At 43.1% G+C, this 21,100-nt stretch overlaps 1 protein-coding gene across 2 annotated transcripts in view; it reads left to right on the forward strand.

The window, feature by feature from the left end:
* Positions 1-319: 319 nt before the first annotated feature.
* The window catches only part of LOC120997927 (fetuin-B-like), a 38,095-nt gene continuing 17,314 nt past the window's right edge, over positions 320-21,100 (forward strand). The window contains exons 1-5 of one of the 2 annotated variants that reach the window (XM_040428297.1): positions 320-581; positions 8,004-8,129; positions 9,593-9,680; positions 9,760-9,926; positions 16,851-16,964. In XM_040428297.1, coding sequence (XP_040284231.1) covers positions 387-581; positions 8,004-8,129; positions 9,593-9,680; positions 9,760-9,926; positions 16,851-16,964 — 690 coding nt within the window. In that variant the 5' untranslated portion in view covers positions 320-386. The remainder of the gene's footprint in view (positions 582-8,003; positions 8,130-9,592; positions 9,681-9,759; positions 9,927-16,850; positions 16,965-21,100) is intronic. The other variant, XM_040428296.1, reaches the window with a different exon arrangement.

Consider the following 21,100-nt stretch of genomic DNA (forward strand, 5'->3'; position numbering starts at 1 on the left):
GGTACCCAGTCGGGGTGCCAGGAGATCCGTTACAATTTATATATGTGAAAATAACTCATTTGCACATGTAATGCAGCGGTCACATCCTTTACCTTATTTTTTTGTTCAGCTTTCAGTTTTTTGTCTTGTTGACTTGTTAGTTAAAGATAACTAGAAATCAGTTGAGCAAGTCAGTTTACCATAGATAATAAAATGGGCACCGATCCTGCATAGATAGTGGCAGTATTTCTCAAATCAAGCAGACTAATCATTTACCTTTTATTTGTAGTTCCCTAACAAAAAGTTCAGGGATAAAAGCCAGTGTCCACAATTAAGGGCTATATAATACAGGGCATTGGAAGTTAAACGGTTGATCAGGCCACACAGTTTTGCAGGACTTGATCAACATGGAGCAGTTTGTAATAATAGCCTTATTGGTGGCATTGTGTTCTGCCACAAGCCCGCCATTTCCTAATATAATCGCTCTAGATTGCAATGAAACACTATTTGAAACAGATGTGGCAATGAACCTCATCAACGAACATCGCGATGAGGGGTTTGTGTTAAGACCAGTGCGAGTTAAGTCGGCTGTCCAGCAGGAGGTAAGTGACCATCCTATAGCAATGACATGGTAAAAACAAATTGAATTAGGTTTCATTGTCACATAAACATATCAACATAAAAATACATGGCCAAAGAGGTGAGAAACCATGCCATCTTTGATAAATTTGATAAAATATAATGATTATAATATCCAGTTTATACTACAAATCAAAATTTTTAAGTAGGTTTGTATAGGTTTATAGAGATATACAGAGCTGGATTTGACTTTCTTGTTATAACTGGTTTATATAATTCAGTAAGTTTACCTGCACAGCAAATCACATTGAACTGAAGTCTGCTGTCCGTTTTATTAATATTAAATATAAGGAATAGTAATATATTACCGTTTAATTACAACATAAATGGATATAATAGCAAAAACATGTAGGTTTTTTGTAGGTTTTAGTGGAAACAGAAAATTAATTACAAGTTTCTATGCTATTTTGCACTATGACTGATATAGGAGGACATTAAGGCCTCATGCACACGACCGTTGTGTGCATCCATGTCTGTTGTTCCGTTTTCCGTGATTTTCTGCGGACCCATTGACTTTCAATGGGTCAGTTGAAAACTCGGAAAATGCACCGTTGTTCATCCGCGTCCGTGATCCGTGTTTCCTATCCGTCAAAAAAATATGACCTGTCCTATTTTTTTCACGGACAACGGTTCGCGGACCCATTCAAGTCAATGGGTCAGTGAAAAAACACGGAGGCACACAAGATTGTGATCCGTGTCCGTTTTTTTCCTATCATTTTCAAGGCAAACTTGACTTAGATTATTTTTCACTTTTCTTGTCTGGTGATCCTCCAAAAATCAAGGAAGACACACGGAAAAAAAAACAGAAACGGATCACGGAACAACGGAACCCCGTTTTGCGGACCGTGAAAATATACTGTCGTGTGCATGAGGCCTAAGGAGGAGATTTATCAAGATCGACACTTTCAGTGCTGGTTTTGATATCTCCTGTGCCGTCGGAGGATGCGCCTAACTTACGACGAGGCGCATACCTTGTCATATATAAAATGCATCCTCCGGCAGTCCATATGACTAAACAGAAATCTACGACAGTTCAGAGCTTCCGTAGATTTCTCTAATCATTTGTGCCAGAAAACTGGTGTAAATTAAGTTAAATTTGTTGCTGCTGCTGGTCACACACCCTTCCTGCCCTTGCCACACACCATTTCTGAAAAGTGGAGGAAATGGGAAATGCAGCAATTTTGGAAAAAAGTCACAAATAGTTTGCAACTTTTTAACACCACTTTTCAGGTGGAGAGATGATAAATTCCCCCCTAAGGGCTTGCTGAAATGCAACAGATTGTAGAAATATCTGCAACTGAAAATCTGTCCAATACTTCTGAATGGGGCTTGTAATCACATGCTGCAGACCCCATCCAAACGTATGTATTTCCAGTCACAGAATATGCTGCAACAAATCTGTCATGTGTGAAAAAAACTTTGCTGGTAAGTCTACAATTGACTCAGTCAGCTGATCTTAAAGGGGTTATCCAGGAAAATATTTATGACTTATGCTCAGGATAGGTCATCAGATCTGCAGTGGTGCAACACCCAGGACCCCCACGATCAGCTGTTAGAGGAAGTCCTGAGCGCTGCAGCCTCTTCCTAGGCCAGTGACATCACTGTACATCGGTCACATGGCCTATTTGCAGCTCAGCCACATTCCCCAATGGGGCTGAGCTGCAATACCAAGCACTGCCACTATACGATGTATGGTGCTGTCCTTCGAACGCTGCTGGGAGCCTGCATCACTCACCAGAACTTGGGTAAGCACAGCAGCTACCTAAATCAGCTTATAAGAGGAGATGCCAGGACTTGGACCCCCACTGATGTAATAATGGTGACCCATCCTGAGGATGTCATCGTTATCTTTTCTAGGATAACCCCTTAAAGCCTCATTCACATCGCATTTTTCTATATACTTCAGGGAAAGTATTTTTATTTTTTTTAAACTATAAAAAAGCTCACAACTTTCCATGGGCTAAATATAGGTCTAAAGTGTCTCCTTGTAGCAGGTGTCGACCTGTGCAAACTGTGCAGACCTTTCCCTTATTGGTTATCAAAAAAAGTATGTTACAAAGATTTTCTGTCACCATGAAAGTTAATAAGTTGACTATGGAAACTTATGGCATATATTCGTATACATTTGTATCCTTTTTTTCTCTCTTTTTTAAATTTGTAAATGTACACACAGAAAGAAGGAACAAAAAATATATCTATATATACAAAGAAGGACGTATGTATGTATGTATGTTCCGCGATCACTCAAAAACGCAACCATCGATTTCAACTAAACTTGGTATACACGTCCCTTGCTACTTGGAAAGAAATCTTGTGGGGGTCACAGCTCTCTAGGACGTACCGTTCCTGAGATATTCCCAAAAAATGCAAATATGGCACATCATATGACCTACATTAGCCAATAGAAGCCTGCAGGTCTTTGTCTTCATACCCCAACTGCCATACACACGGTCACATGTCCCTTATCAACCTATAGAAGCTTGCAGGTCCTTAGTCTCCACATACACACAGTTTTACACCAGGTTTCCATAACAACCCAGCCTTTTTTCTTCACTGCTGCAGGTCAGCTTTAAAAGGGCAGGGAGCTGTGGATGACACTGTTAAGGGGGCAGGGTGCTGTGGAGGTGAACAATTCAGGGGGCAGGTAGGGTGGCCATTCAGGCCACCCTCAAAAGATGGACTTAAAAACCCCGCCCCCATGTCATGCTAAGCCACGCCCCAATCCAGTTAGGCCATGCCCTCCCACTCCGCAGCCGACAGGCATTAAAAAGATGAAGGTAAAAATCAACTTCTGTCAGCTGCAGGGGTGGGAGGGACGGTGACTTTCTCCCTGCAGCTCATGCTCAGACAGCACTGTGCTGTTGTCTGAGAGTGATCTGTTCAAAAGGACATCCCTGCATGAGATATTCCCAAAAATGCATTAGCCAATAGAAGCCTGGTCACATGACCCATATCACCCAATAGAAGCTCACAGGCCCTTAGTCTCCACATACACACAGTCGGGAGGGCTGGCAGCATTAGTCCTGGGGGCAAATCCAGTCAAGTGGCCAATTTTAGCCCCACCCATTATTAAAAGCCCCTCCTATATATAATAGGCCACTCCCAACAAACTCTGTACAGCTGAAATTCTATTGTTGCGGCCTGTCTCTGAACATCATACGGATAGGGTAGGGCCTGTCCTGGCTGCACTGCCTGCTTCACATTATACAATAAACAGCAGCAGGCTACAGCCAGGAAGCTCCTCCGCTCTCCTCCCTCCCCAGATCCTGCTCAAGGCTTGTGGTTCCCCCCACCATCTGCCACCCACCCGTGGCCTGCTGCCCACCTTGGCCGTCCTCACCCAGTTCTGAATCCTCCTTCTGCAAATGGCAGGGGGAGGAGCCGGAGCATCTCTTCTCCTACATAGTGCCCCATACCTCTTACATCCAGTGATGTCACCTTTGTTGTAGACGTTCTTGTCACCTGTTGTAGACGTTCTCTTTCATCATCTTCTCCATTCAGACCAGACCGCCATGATGATTTTTCAGCCATCTCCCGTCTCTGCAGAGATTCACAAACTGTCACGGATGGTGTTGCAGAAAACAAGAAGTAACAAATAAAGATCCGACTGACTTGATCCCAAACTAACAAACAAAAGGGTGAGCCCTATTAAAGCCCTAGAGCTCTCCCTGGCTGCTCAGCCCATGCAAAGATCTCAATGATAGAAAGTTGCATGTCCACGTACCTCGACTGAGTGACACCTGCAAACCCTATAATAGTGAGGGGACATGACCACCGGCTCCCTGCACTTAATACGGAGGGAGTCAGGGTCACCTAGAATCAAGCCAACAGGAAAACACAAATACAGAAATAGACTTATCTTGAGGAACCAGCAGTAGCAACTTCAAGCAGTGAACAGAATCCAGGAAGTAGTATAAACCGGAAAGTGAGGCAGTATGGGAGGAGATATATAGGGAGGCAATCACTGCTAATAGATGACAGCTGGGAGAGGGAGAAGAGATGTCAAAGCGAAAGCAAAACAAAAGAACATCATGCAGGAGGTACTGAAGAACGTCTGTCAGAACTTCTCAAAGATCTGGCGGTGACACAAACAGACATTAGTTTCCCACATTTCCAACATCTTCACATCTTCGGAACACCCTTTCCTGCCACCCCCAATACTATACTGCAGAAACAGTCCCCCTGGAAATACTACTACCACACAGATAGTGCCCCCTTCAACAATTATTGGCACACAGTGCTCTAAAAAATAACTGCACCCAGACACTAATAGTATAAAGATAATGTCCCCCAGAAATAATTGTGCTAAGCTAATACTGTGCCAGGATGCCCCCCAAACGAATAGTGCTCCCCAAAATCCCATCAATAGAAATAATTTTCTGCCAGAGCACACTTAGTAGTAATAATGCCCCTATAGTGCCCATACTAGTAATCATGTTCCTCATAGCCCCCCAGTAGTAGTAAAGCTCCGCATAATACCTCCTAGTAGTAATAATTCTCCCTATAATATGACAGTACATGAAATACCCCTGCTTAATGCCCGCAGTTGAGCTAATGTCCCCATAATGTATGCCATTATAAAATACCCCTATATAGTGCCACAGTAAATGCCCTCATAGTGCTCCTCTCCCCCTTCCCCATAGTGTCCCCCATAATATGCCAGTAAAAAAATGCCCCTTCTTAGTGCCCCCAGCAGATGTCCCTAAAGTGCTCCTCTCCCCCATAATGTGCCAGTAAAAAATGCCCCTTCTTAGTGCCACCAGATGCCCCAATAGTGCTCCATTCCCCCATAGTGCACCCAAATAATGCCCCATAGTGCCGCTCTCCCCTTTAGTGCGCTCTCCCCATAATGTGCCAGTAAAAAATGCCCCCTTAGTGCCACCAGATGCCATAGTGCCCCCCATAATGTGCCAATAAAAAAGGTCCCTTTAGAGCCCCCACTTCCCCATAGTGCCCCCAAATACTGCCCCTATAGTGACACCAGATGACCCATAGTGCCGCTCTCCCCTATAGTGCCTCCCATAATGTGCCAATAATAAAAAAGCCCCTTTAGAGCCCCCAGATACCCCCATAGTGCTCCTCTCCCCCATGGTGCCCCCCCATAATGTGCCAGTAAGAAATGCCCCCATAGTGCCTCCCCCCCAAAATGGGCAAGAAAAAAAATGCCCCCAGAATGTCACCCCAATAAAAATGGGGCTGTATGAAATGCCAGCTCCCCCCATAGTGCCAGCTTCCCCCCATAGTGCCAGCTCCCCCCATAGTGCCAGCTCCCCCCATAGTGCCAGCCCCCCTATAGTGCCAACCCCCCATAGTGCCAGCCCCCCCCCCCCCCCCATAGTGCCAGCTCCCCTTATAGTGCCAGCTCCCCCCATAGTGCCAGCTCCCCCGGCAAAGAAAAAAACCCCACTAATACTTACCTACATCAGCAGCGATGCGATGCAGGCCTCTTCCGGCCTGTATCCCTGCTGTGTGCTGCCCGGCTCAGGCGGCGCGATGATAATGACGTCATCGCGCCACCTAAGCCGGCCTCTGATAGGCTGCAGGCATTAGTGCCTGCGGCCTATCAGAAGAACAGGTGAGGAAGACGCCTGTCCCTCCCCTGCCCCACAGCACAACCATCTGTATCACTGTCCTGGGACGGCGATACAGATGAATATGGAGATGAGCGATTCCACAATGAAAGCGCTCATCTCCTACTGCCCGCCGCCACTGCTGCCCGCCGCAATTACATCCAGGGCTGCGCGGCCTGTGCCTCCCTGCCCCCCGTCCCAGCCCGCCCCTGCACACAGTTTTACACCAGGTTTCCATAACAACCCAGCCATTTTTCTTCACTGCTGTACTGCTGTAGGTCAGCTTTAAAGGGGCAGGGTGCTATGGATGACACTGTTAAGGGAGCGGAGTGCTGTGGAGGTCACAGTTCAGGGGCAGGTAGGGTGGCTATTCAGGCCACCCTCAAAAGATGGACTTAAAACCACGCCCCCAGGTCCCACTAAGCCACACCCCCTCCCACTCCACAGCCGACGGGGATTGAAAAAATGAAGGTAAAAATCAACTTCTGTCTTTCTCCTTGCAGCTCATGCTCAGACAGCACAGTGCTGCTGTCTGAGAGTGAGCTGTTCAAAAGAACATCCCTGTGTCCGTCCAGCGACGGTCCAGGTCCGGTGCCGGACGGAGGACAGGGAGTCTGAAACCTGACCTCTGGCCACCCTATAGGCTGGCTGCTGTGGAGGTCACAGTTAAGGGGACAGCCCGCTATGGAGGTCAGTGTTAAGGGGCAGATTGCTGTAGAGGCCACTGTTAAGGGGATTGGGTACTGTGGAGGTCACTAATGAAGGGGCGGCCGCTGTGGAGGTCACTGGTAAGGGGCGGGATGCTGTTGAGGTCACTGCTAAAGGAGTGGGCTGCTGTGGAGGTCACTGATAAGGGGGCGGGCACTGTGGAGGTCTCTGTTTAGGGGACAGGGAACTGTGGAGGTCACAGTTAAGGGGACGGTCTGTTATGGAGGTCAGTGTTAAGGGGAAGATTGCTGAAGAGGCCACTGTTAAGGAGATTGGGTACTGTGGAGGTCACTAATGAAGGGGTGGCCGCTGTGGAGGTCACTGTTTAAGGGGCAGGCTGCTGTGGAGGTCACTGTTAAGGGGGCGGGATGCTGTTGAGGTCACTGTTAAAGGAGCGGGCTGTTGTGGAGTTCACTGATAAGGGATCGGGCACTGTGGAGGTCTCTGTTAAGGGGACAGGGAACTGTGGAGGTCACAGTTAAGGGGACGGTCCGCTATGGAGGTCAGTGTTAAGGGGCAGGGTGCTGTAGAGGTAACTCTTAAGGGGGATACTGTCGATATCTTTTAATGACATACACAAACATTAAATGAAATAGATGAAATATACCCGTGCAAAGCTGGGTCCTTCTGCTAGTAACATATAAAACATATACAAAATTATGTCATAAGTAAACATATATTTGCCTTAGAATATACACTCACAAGCACACTAAAATGTAGTATGAAAGGAACCTTATAGGGTGGCCATTGTAATTAGATATTATCTGGATGGTTTCCCTGATTACAATGGGATCCATTACCAAACTTGTGTTGTATTATACATTTCTCCTATTATGCCTTCTTTTTCTACAAAAGTGACTGACGGGAATGATTGCTATTACAGTTCCCATAGAGGTTGTGACCAAGTCCTGGGAATACTGGTGAACAGCAACCCCTCAGACAATTATAATGGCGGTCATCAGATATAACAAATATAGTTGGAAATCACTGAAAGAAAGAACAACTGAATGAGAGAAAACAACTCAATGACTTCTATTTGTTGCTGTCCTTTTTTATTTTATTTTTTATTCTCTCTTTTTTTTTATTTTTATCATTTTCTAATTTCAGCCAGTGACACAACATGGAGGCTTCATCTACTATATGGATCTGGATGTGGTTGAAACAAAATGCTCTGTCCTGAGTGGGAAATCGTGGAAAGAGTGTAGCATTGATAAAATTTCATTCCATGAAACTGTAAGTAGAGACCACCAGAGAGCCATGCCACTTATCGATAAGCTGATAATAATAAATACCAGCAAACATCTATAATGTCTTGTGTGTTACACAACAGGTGAATGTGCTAGCTAGTAGAAAAATATATAATCTTAGGGTAGCATATGGCATTCTGCCATCTGCCCTAGCTCATTGTCTGTAGTTATGTTTATAATATTCACCATCAATACATCTATTTTACTTGTGCAGTGGGTTAATATTGCTGCTCTACCCTCAGAATAGTTAATCAATATCAGATTGGTGGGGATCTGACTCCCGGCAACCCCACCGATCAGCTGTTTGAAGACTTCCTCTTCAAAATTACAGTACCTGTGTGTCCTGTCTCTTGTAATTACAATACATTCACTGGAATGGGAAGGATCAGTTGTAATTACACTGCACCTCCTGTACAATCGAGACAATGGGCAGGTAATTATGAGGAAGTAGCACTTACATGAGCTCCACTACCTCTTCAAACAGCTGATCAACAGGGTACAGGGAATCAGACGCTTGCAGATCAGATATTGACCTATCCTGAGGATAGGCCATAAGCATTAACCCACCGCAGAACCCCTTTATCCGCTTTCAAATGAGTGGAACAATAAAAAATTGCATGTTTGGAATTTGAGTCTTTGGAGATATCTAGGTGGTAATTTATGGGTGCTATCCATTTTTTATCTTGCCGTGATTTTATTTGGCTTGACAGCAGCTGTCTGACACTGGTTGCTAATGGAAAGTGTACTGTCCACCACTATCTTTTTTTACTAGTAGTTTTACTCAGTAAAGTATTATTTAATTTTAAATAGGACCTGTCACCACTCCTGACGTGCCTGTTTTAATAGCTACTTGCATTCCCCATGTAATACCAATTCTGGAACATCTATTCTTATGGCTCTATGTTGTGCCGTTCTTTTAATATTTCTACTAGAAGTTATGAATGAATTGCTATTAGCCTTCAGTAAGGGTACAGAGGGGTGTTACCAGTTGGGGGGGGTGTACCTGCACAGTCTGAAAATGGAAGCACTGATTGGATAGAGTGAGTCTGTGCAGGTACACCCCCCCCCCCCCCCCCCCCCCCAACTGGTTACCTCCCCTCTGTACCCTTACTGCAGACTGCTGGCTATTTATTCATAACTTCTAATAGAAATAATAAAGGAACGGCACAACATAGAGCCATAAGAAGAGATGTTCCAGAATTGTTATTACATAGGGAATACATGTAGCTATGAAAATAGGCACGTCAGGAGGGGTGACAGGTCCTCTTTAATACAAAACTGTACATGTTGTTTCCTCAGTCCAGGTGCATAACCTTCCATATATCAACATTGAGCTTTTCTTGCCAACTCTCTGTGTAAACACCGAGCTTCTCCATTGTTGTAAACTCATCTCTAAAAATATGCATAGAAAAAAGAATACTTTACAAGCTCTATACTTGTATGCTCCAGGTATATGGTCACTGTAAAGTCATCACTTTCATATCCAAGCCATCGAGAAGTCAGAGTCTCTTGAATTATAATTGCACCCTTGGCACAGGTAAGAGCAACGTATAATGTAGGACGTCGGCTGCTCCTGTCAAATCAATCTGCTCATTCAATGACCCTTTTATTATCAGTTCCTTCTAGGGCAGTTGCTCATATTTGCCCAGACTGCCCCTCTCCAGTCACCGATATCACCCCAGAAATAAAAGCACAGGCTAATCAGATCATCCAGCAGTTTAATGAAGACAGCAATAAGACGCATCATTTCAAAGTGGATGAAATTGAAAGAGTGAGAACACAGGTAAGATGCAGCTATGCATGGAAGCTCCTTACTTGCATGCAGCCTTGTCTATTTCTGACACAATCAATTGAAAAACCAGATCAGGCATTACATTGTGACACAACTAATAAAAAAGTCTAACAGCAGTGAAAGCCCCGATCACAAGAGCTTACAATCTAAACAGCTCAAAAAAATAAAGGGAACACAAAAATAACACATCCTAGATCTGAATTAATTAAATATTCTTCTGAAATACTTTGTTCTTTACATAGTTGAATGTGCTGACAACAAAATCACACAAAAAAAAAAATGGAAATCAAATTTTTTAACCTGTGGAGGTCTGGATTTGGAGTCACCCTCAAAATTAAAGTGGAAAAACACACTACAGGCTGATCCAACTTTGATGTAATGTCCTTAAAACAAGTCAAAATGAGGCTCAGTAGTGTGTGTGGCCTCCACATGCCTGTATGACCTCCCTACAACGCCTGTGCATGCTCCTGATGAGGTGGCGGACGGTCTCCTGAGGGATCTCCTCCCAGACCTGGACTAAAGCATCTGCCAACTCCTGGACAGTCTGTGGTGCAACGTGACGTTGGTGGATATTGGATATTCAGGTCTGGGGAATGGGCGGGCCAGTCCATAGCATCAATGCCTTCGTCTTGCAGGAACTGCTGACACACTCCAGCCACATGAGGTCTAGCATTGTCTTGCATTAGGAGGAACCCAGGGCCAACCGCACCAGCATATGGTCTCACAAGGGGTCTGAGGATCTCATCTCGGTACCTAATGGCAGTCAGGCTACCTCTGTGGAGCACATGGAGGGCTGTGCGGCCCTCCAAAAAAATGCCACCCTACACCATTACTGACCCAATGCCAAACCGGTCATGCTGGAGGATGTTGCAGGCAGCAGAACGTTCTCCACGGCGTCTCCAGACTCTGTCACGTCTGTCACATGTGCTCAGTGTGAACCTGCTTTCATCTGTGAAGAGCACAGGGCGCCAGTGGCGAATTTACCAATCTTGGTGTTTTCTGGCAAATGCCAAACGTCCTGCACGGTGTTGGGCTGTAAGCACAACCCCCACCTGTGGACGTCGGGCCCTCATATCACCCTCATGGAGTCGGTTTCTGACCGTTTGAGCAGACACATGCACAATTGTGGCCTGTTGGAGGTCATTTTGCAGGGCTCTGGCAGTGCTCCTCCTGTTCCTCCTTGCACAAAGGCGGAGGTAGCGGTCCTGCTGCTGGGTTGTTGCCCTCCTACGGCCTCCTCCACGTCTCCTGATGTACTGGCCTGTCTCCTGGTAGTGCCTCCATGCTCTGGACACTACACTGACAGACACAGCAAACCTTCTTGCCACAGCTTGCATTGATGTGCCATCCTGGATAAGCTGCACTACCTGAGCCACTTGTGTGGGTTGTAGACTCCGTTTCATGCTACCACTAGAGTGAAAGCACCGGCAGCATTCAAAAGTGACCAAAACATCAGCCAGGAAGCATAGGAACTGAGAAGTGGTCAGGTCACCACCTGCAGAACCACTCCTTTAATGGGGGTGTCTTGCTAATTGCCTATAATTTCCACCTGTTGTCTATCCCATTTGCACAACATCATGTGAAATTGATTGTCACTCAGTGTTGCTTCCTAAGTGGACAGTTTGATTTCACAGAAGTGTGATTGACTTGGAGTTACATTGTGTTGTTTAAGTGTTCCCTTTATTTTTTTGAGCAGTGTATGAGGATTAGTCCAGCCATCTTTTAGAAAAACGATATACTGGACATAAAGCTGCACAAGCCAGTCTCCAGCCAGTGTCTAGAAGGCACAGATATGAAGGGCCTTAGGGTGCAAGTCATGTGGAGGGTACTGTGTACACTGTAACGTCAATCATTCATGCAGGATATGCGTAGGGCGAACATACTGCATGGGCCCACACTTCAGTGTACACGGCTCACCCCTGTGCAAATACTGCAAGGACCAACATTGCTGCACAGTAAATAATAAGGTAATAATTGCTCTCTGCAAAGATACTTTAGGGTCCTTGCACATGACCGTATGCCCTCTGAAACACGAGTCATAAGATCATATGAGCACGGGACACATTGCTATATGCACTATAATACAAGTTAAACTCTTGGACCAAGCCAAGTTTTTCTTTCCCTGCCTTCCAAAAACCCTAATTGGTTTTATCTTTATGTTTTTTATCTTTTGAGTTTTTTATGAATTGTATTATTTACTGTTTAATATTCCATATAGTACATTGTGTTTTTTTGTTTTTTTTACATAAGTCAGGTGAAATAGAAAAAAAACACAATTGCAGCATTGTTTTTTGGGTTTTCTTTTTTCTTTTCTGCAGCATTCACTATATGGTAAAAAGGACCATAAAAATAACCTTAAAAGGCATCTGTCAGCAGATTTGTACCTATGACACTGGCTGATCTCTTGATGAACGCTTGGCAGCTGAAGGCATCTGTGTTGGTCCCATGTTCATATGTGCCCGCATTCATGAGAAAAATGATGTTTAAATATATGCAAATGGCCTCTGGGACCAACAGGAGTGTTGCCGTTACACCTAGAGTCACTGCTCTCTCTGCAACTTTCATGCCCTCTGCACTTTGATTGGCAGGGCCAGGCATGATGACGTTTACACTGCCTGGTCCTGTCAATCAAAGTGCAGAAGACATGACAGTTACAGAGAGAGCAGAGCCTCTAGGTGTAATGGCAATGCCCCCATTGCTCCTAGAGGCTCATTTGCATATATTGAAACATCATTTTTCTCAGGAATGCGGGCACATATGGGACATGGGACCAAAAGAGATGCCTTCAGCTGCCAAGTGCACATGGAACAGGTCAGCCAGTTTGAAAGGCACAAATCTGCAGACAGATGCTATTTAATCTTCTGGTCAGTACGTTTACAGTAATAACAGTGATAATAATATACATTCAATAGTTTTTGGTATATATCACTACTTTAAAACTTTAAAAGTAATGCTTTGTGTTGGCATATTCTGATTGCTTGTACAATACACTGCAATACTTCTGTATTGAAGGGGATTGTGATCTTACTGGTTCTGCCAGAAGCAGCATTTAATATAAGTGCAGGCTTGGGGGGGTTTTACAAGGCCCCTGACTACTATGACATTTTTAGGTCCAAAATGTAGAGCTCATTTAGTGCTAAGTATACCAGTGCTCCAAATCCCTTGGTTCCCTTTACATGGCCAAATCAAGTTTTTATGTTAAACGTATGTATATAGAATTTTTGGTAAAACAATTTTTTCCCTGTCCCTATCTATATTTTAAAATATTCCTATAATCCTGCAGTTTTCACACTGGCTACAAGGCATAAAATATGTCAAGACTTCCTGTTTGAGAACAGCCACATGGGCCACAGACACAAATAGACTAGAGCTGCTCTCTGTCACTGCCAGACATCTGAGAAGCTTTGACAGATGTTCTTCAGAACCTCCTGCTTGAGGTTCTTTTGTTTTGCTTTCGTTTTGTCATCTCGTTTCCCTCTCTCAGCTGTCATCTAGTTGCACTGATTGCATCCCTTTAAATCCCCTCCCATACTGCATCACTTTGCGGTTTATACAACTTCCTGGAGTGTGTGCATGCTGGATGCTACAACTGATGCTTCTACAGATAAGTCTCTTCATTTATTTGGGTTTTCCTGTTTGCTTGATCCTAGCTGACCCTGACTCCCTCCTTATTAAGTGTAGGGAGCCGGTGGTCGTGTCCCCTCACTATTATAGGGTGTTCAGGTTTCATACAGTCGAGGAACGAGGGTATGCAATTATCTACCATAGAGATTTTTGCATAGACTGAGCAGTAAGGGAGAGAGCTAAGGCGGTTGCAGGGCTTACCCTTTGGTTCCGTAGTTTTGGATCAATTCAGTCGGATCTTCATTTGTGTCTTCTAGTTTTCTGTAACACCTTCCGTGACACTGTCATTGACTTCTATGGGAGAATTTTCTAGGCATGTGACTGTGACAGGAATGTGATAAGCTGTGATCTCACTTGTTGTGAATGGTGGATCCTGTGTTATCTATACTAAGGTGATATGTCATTCTAATCCTGCCTGTGATGATAACGCAACGGCTACTGAAAAGTTACCTGTATTAAGAAGAGGAAGTCTCGACATTAGGCCTAGTGGCCAGTGTGAAAACTGCATGTTTAGATATTTTTAAACAAAAATCAAGAAAAATTCTGAAAATAAATGTTTAACAAAAAAATGTCAACATTTTTTAATAACACACTGCCTAAAGACATAAATATGTCTACCTACAGTCACTGGGAGTTGCTTATAGAACATAGATTTCTACAGCTCAGGAGCAGCTTACTGATTTGGACGTCTGTATTGGAAACCTTAGGTCCCCTATTAAGATATAAAATTATCAGCACAGAATTTTTGATCTACTTAGGCTATTTTCACAAATCTTCTGGCAGGCTGTTTCAGCAGAAGATTTGCCTGCCACAGTTTATTGCATCCAGCATAGCTGGAAAAGGCTGGAGCACCACCAAAACCCATTGACTATAATGGGACCCAACGGGAATTCCGTCATTTTCCAGCAGTAGTGACAGGGAATGTTCCACAGGATTGGCGCATAGCAAATATAGTGGCAATATTCAAAAAAGGGTCCAAAAACAGAGCCCGGAAACTATAGGCCAATGTTTTCTAAGATATGCTATCTTGGAAAACCTCAATGAAAATAAAAAAATAACGCCATATCAGCATGGCTTCATGAGGGATCGGTCATGTCAAACTAATTTAATCAGTTTTTATGAGGAGGTAAGTTCTAGACTTGACCACGGCGAATCAATGGATGTAGTATATCTGGACTTCTCCAAAGCATTTGACACTGTACCGCATAAAAGGTTAGTATATAAAAAGAGAATGCTCAGACTGGGAGAAAATGTCTGTATGTGGGTAAGTACCTGGCTCAGTGATAGAAAACAGAGGGTGGTTATTAATGGTACACACTCAGATTGGGTCACTGTCACTAGTGGGGTACCTCAGGGGTCAGTATTGGGCCCTATTCTCTTCAATATATTTATTAATGATCTTGTAGAAGGCTTGCACAGTAAAATATAAATTTTTGCAGATGACACTAAACTGTGTAAAGTAATTAACACTGAAGAGGACAGTATACTACTACAGAAGGATCTGGATATATTGGAGGCTTGGGCAGAGAAGTGGCAGATGAGGTTTAACACTGACAAATGTAAGGTTATGCACATGGAAAGGAATAATGCAAGTCACCCGTACATACTAAATGGTAAAACACTGGGTAACACTGACATGGAAAAGGACCTAGGAATTTTAGTGGACAGCAAACTAAGCTGTAAAAAACCGTGTCAGGCAGCTGCTGCCAAGGCCAATAAGATAATGGATTGCATTAAAAGGGGCATAGATACCCGTGATGAGAACATAGTCCTACCACTTTACAAATCACTAGTCAGACCACACATGGAGTACTGTGTATATTTATGGTCTCCTGTGAACAAGGCAGACATAGCAGAGCTGGAGAGGGTTCAGAGGAGGGTAACTAAAGTAATAACTGGAATGGGGGGACTACAGTACCCTGAAAGATTATCAACATGATTGGGGTATTCACTTTATAAAAAGGACAACTGAGGGGAGATCCAATTACTATGTATAAATATATCAGGGGTAAGTACAGAGATCTCCTCCATCATCTATTTATCCCCAGGACTGTGACTGTGACGAGGGGACATCCTCTGCGTCTGGAGGACAGAAGGTTTGTACACAAACATGGAAGAGGATTTTTTCTGGTAAGAGCAGTGAGACTATGGAACTCTCTGCCTGAGGACGTGGTGATGGTGAGTTCACTAAAAGAGTTCAAGAGGGGCTTGGATGAATTTCTGAGCTATAGCTACTAGAGAGAGGTCGTTGATGCAGGGAGTTATTCTGATTGCCTGATTGGAGTCGGCAAGGAATTTTTTTCCCCTTAAAGAGGACCTTTCACCGATTATGACAATGTGAACTAAGTATACAGACATGGAAAGCGGCGCCCGGGGATCTCCCTGCACTTACTATTATCCCTGGGTTCCGATCCGTTCTCCCGCTATGCCCTCCGGTATCTCCGGTCACAAAGTTATGGTAGGCGGAGTCTGCCCTTGTTCTGCTGTAGTGCTGGCCAATCTTAGCATAGAGCTCACAGCCTGGGAGGTTATTTTCTCCCAGGCTGTGAGCTCTGCAATGCGATTGGCCAGCGCTACGGCAGAACAAGGGCAGACTCCGCCTACCATAACTTAGTGACTGAAATCTCTGCCTACTATAACTTAGTGAGCGAAGATACCGGAGGGCATAGCGGGAGAACGGAGCGGCTCCCAGTGATAATAGTAAGTGCAGTGAGATCCCCGGGCGCCGCTCTCCATGTCTGTATACTTAGTTCACATTGTCATAATCAGTGAAAGGTCCTCTTTAAGTAGGGAAAATTGGCTTCTACCTCACAGGTTTATTTTTGCCTTCCTCTGGATCAACTTGGAGGATGACAGGCCGAACTGGATGGACAAATTTCTTTTTTCGTCCTTATATACTATGTTACTAGTGCTAGCATTCTGCCCAACAAAAACTGGTGCTTGCAGTATTTGGCTATGCTAGTGTATAACTAGCCTTAGATTGAAACCAGAAGCATTCCCAATTATAAAAATGATGGCAAGTGCTCTGGTTGTATCTTTAGTTTCCTTACCAGCTTGGTATAGAAAAAGAGAGATGATAGTAGAACTGTCAATGGACCATTTCTTACTAGTATGATACAGTAAATCCATAACAGTATATGTGAAAGAAACAGCGTTGAACATAAATACATACATACATATAGCTAACTGCTCAATATAAAGAAAACAAAAACACAATAGACAATAAAGAATAAAGGACAACTCCATTATGACTGCTTTTTATATAATGTAGTCATTTTTTTTCTTTTCTAGTATGTGTTTGGACAATCGTATTTCTTTGAATTCATCATAAAGGAAACAGAGTGTTTGAGAACACAAGCTGATGTAAATCTTGATGATTGCGTGTTCCGTGCAGACAAGGATGCAGTAAGTTGTATTATTTCATATTCTTTTGATCCTTTATATATTTGCAGCTTTATATTTTACTAATGTACTATCACAAAATACTGTAAGGGCTTGTTCACATGTCAGTAAATCACGGTTCTGTGCTGTCTATGTTCTCCACATGAGGGGGCATTAGACATACTGAAAGGGGTTGGTACAAATTACCACATCACCATTCATTCTTTTCTTGTTGTCTCTAATAAATGAAAGACTCCAAATGAATCATGACACGCACCTGATCGGTGAGATTTAAAAGAGTTTTCAGAGAATTATTTTTACTGATGACCTATCCTCTGGGGAAAAAAAAGCTATTCTACCAGGGTTTTTATTTACAACGTTCGATGTGTGATAAAACTAACCAGTTACTTTCATTCTGCAGGTCAGAATGAACCCGGTGTTTTTCTTGCATTTTGATACTGGTAAAATAGTAAATACCTTGGAAAAAAATCAGTTTTATTTTTCATCACCATATTCTAACACCTAAAACTGAATTGGCCACTTTTTATTCCGTTTCGCAGTTTGCCATATGGGGAAAATATTTTTATAGTATGGGTGTTTTCACACGTGGTGATACCCATGATGTGCTTTTTTTTATTTTGGGGAAATTGAGGTGATTTGAATTTTTCTATTTTTTTCATTTTTTTAAGTTAAAAACTTTATTTTTTTTACACTTTTTTATAGTTCCCATAGATAAATATAACAAGTAGTCATTAGATTGATATTGTTATAGACTTTAACGCATTAGCATTGGAGTCTATGAGAAATTTACTAGATTCCTGTGGAGATGGAGCCCTGGTACAGACAGGGGCTTCATAGGAAACACTATGCAGCTGCCTCCTGTCATTCTCTATGACAGAGGCTGCTTCATACAAGTTCCGGCTCCTCTGATTGCTGACGGAGGGAGCATACCCGGAAGCGTGTGCTATCGGGTTTGCACATGCTCAAATGCCGTGGTCAGGTTTGACTTAAAGAGGACCTTTCACCGATCCTGACATTGTGAACTAAGTATCATGACATATACAGCGGCGCCCAGGGATCTCACTGCACTTACTATTATCCCTGGGCGCCGCTCCGTTCTCCAGTTATGTCCTCCGGTATGTTCGGGGACTTGGTTATAGTTCTGCTGGGCGCTTCCTACTCCTAGGCTGTACCGCTGGCCAATCGCAGCACAGAGCTCACAGCCTAGGAGAAAAAAACCTCCCAGGCTGTGAGCTTTGCGCTGCGATTGGCCAGCGCTACAGCCTAGGAGAAGGAGACGCCGGCAGAACAAGGGCAGACTCCGACTACTATAACCAAGTCCCCGAACATACCGGAGGACATAATGGGAGAACGGAGCGGCGCCCAGGGATAATAGTAAGTGCAGTGAGATCCCTGGGCGCCGCTGTATGTCATGATACTTAGTTCACAATGTCCGGATCGTTGAAAGGTCCTCCTTAAAATTCACCATATGTCTACTTTATGTTATCGTCATTTTGGTAATGGTTTTTTAATTTTCTTTACAACTTAGGCCCCTTTGTCACGGGCGAGTTTTCCGCCCGGGTGAAATGTGTGACGTGAACACATTGCACCCGCACTGAATCCTGACCCATTCATTTCAATGGGGCTGTGTACATGAGCGATGTTTTTCATGCATCACTTGTGCGTGGCGTGAAAATCGCAGCATGTTCTGAATCCGGCACACTCGTCTGCAAGGGGCCTTAGAATTTTAGAAGCAATTTTTTTAATTCTCAAGAAAATTTCTAAAATCAATTCAGTTTTGAAGTCACTTTGAGGAGCTTACATAATAGAAACCACCCATAAATGAACTATACCCCTCAAGTGATTCAAAACTAATTTTAGAATTGTTACTCCACAGGAATTAAAGTAAAATGGAGGTGAAATTTTCAAATTTCCCTTATTTTTGCAGATAATCCATTTATTCCTGTAACACATCAAGGGTTAACAGCAAAACAAACCTCAACATTTATTACCCTGATTCTGTAGTTTACAGAAACATTCCATATCTGGTCATAAACTGCTATATGGGCACATAACAGTGCTCAGAAGTCAAGGAGTGCCATATGGTTTTTGGATTGCAGGTTGTGCTGGAATGGTCTTTGGGCGTCATGTTACACAAACCATGTTGACTCTGAGGTACCCATAAAGTGGGAACCCCCAAAAAGTGACCACATTTTGGAAACTACACCACCCAAGGAATTTTTAAGGGGCGTAGTAAGTACTTTGACCCAACAAGCGCTTCATAGAATTTATAAAACTCTGTGAAAATGTAAAAAAATACATTATTTTTATAAGAAAATGGGCCCAAACTTTCTTTTTCACAAGGGATAACAGGAGAAAATCACTCCACAATTTGCATCCCATTTTCTACTGAATACAGAAACACCCGATATGTGGTCTAAAACTGCAGTTTGGGGATATGCCAGGGTTCAGTAGGGAAGGAGCCGCATGAAATTAAATTGCTTAAATGTTTTTTAAGAGCCATACCTTTTTTATTATTTTGTTGACTGAGCTGTGTGGGTGCTTATTTTGGCTGGACAAGCTGTTGTTTTTATTGGCACTATTTTGGGGTACATTTGGCTTCCTGATCTTTTTTTTTATCTCATTTTTTGGGAGGTGAAGTGGGAAAAAATGTAAATGTTGTCAATGTTTTTTACTTTTATTTATTACTTTTATTTTTTATGAGGTTCACTATGTGATACATATGATATGATAACTTTATTCTGCAGGTTGATATGATTATGGCGATGCCAAAGGTGTATAGTTTTTTTCATGTTTTACTATTTTTCATAATAGAAACATAGAATGTGTCGGCAGATAAGAACCATTTGGCCCATCTAGTCTGCCCAATATACTGAATACTATGGATAGCCCCCGGCCCTATCTTATATGAAGGATGGCCTTATGCCTATCCCATGCATGCTTAAACTCCTTCACTGTATTTGCAGCTACCACTTCTGCAGGAAGGCTATTCCATGCATCCACTACTCTCTCAGTAAAGTAATACTTCCTGATATTACTTTTAAACTTTGGCCCCTCTAATTTAAAACGATGTCCTCTTGTAGCAGTATAAAAGCACTTTTTATTAAAAATATTTTGTATTTTGCATCACCATATGCTAACATCCATAAAATTTATATTTTTCTGCCAATATAGATGTCTAGGGACTTGCCATTTGCAGCACAGACTATATTTTTATTGGTACTATTTGGGGGTACATAAGACTTTTTGCTGACTTGATATTATGTTTTTGCTAGGCCAAGGGCACAAAAAAAGCTGCTTTGTCCCCAGACAGTTGATACGGACGTGGCGATAACAAATATGTCAATTTTTTTGTTTTACTCAATAAGAGTACTTTTGAAAAAAAAATTCTTAGAGCCATATTTTTTTTTAGATTACAATGGTCTTGTGTGAGGTCTCTTTTTTTTAACGTTTTTATCGGTACCATTTTGAGGTACATATGACTTTTTGATCGTTTGATATGTTTTTTGGGAAGTGAGGTGACTAAAAATAGCTGTTTCAGCATAATTTTGCAATACAATAAATGTAAAATTTTTAAATAACTTGATTACGGGAAAAGGGCACTTTTTTACACCTGAAAATGTAATTTTTATAAAAACCTTTTTTTTTTACACTTTGTGTCCCCCATAAGGTCATACAAGACCTTTAGGGACATTTAACATAACATTTTTTTACTGTTGATTTCTCCTGTAACTAGGGTTGAGGTTGTGCAGTGGCACGGTACAGATTTACTGCAGAGCCGATTGAGGTCTAGGAGAAGGCCTGGCAGCTCCTGCAGTCTCTGGGCCCGGTGGTCACATAATCGCTAGGGCCAGAACAGGATGCAGCATCTTGTTTCCTATCTGTAGACACAGTGCTTGTTCAGTGCTGGTTCTATGGCACTATACTGCAGATGTTGTACCGTGCCAAAACATTAGAAGCTCCTTTAAAATGACTTTTTTATAATGACAGTGAGGAATATGGAGTATGATTTCATTTCTGCCATATGCTCCAGGAGTGGGCAGAGGAAATCAAACTCCACAAGGGGGCCCTGCTTCAAAGTGCAGCCAGATAGCAGAAGTCAGAGAACTCCACAGGAGGTCCTGGACAAGCAGGCCACT

This window comes from Bufo bufo, chromosome 4 (genome assembly GCF_905171765.1).
Source record: "Bufo bufo chromosome 4, aBufBuf1.1, whole genome shotgun sequence".
Taxonomy (NCBI): Eukaryota; Metazoa; Chordata; class Amphibia; order Anura; family Bufonidae; genus Bufo; species Bufo bufo.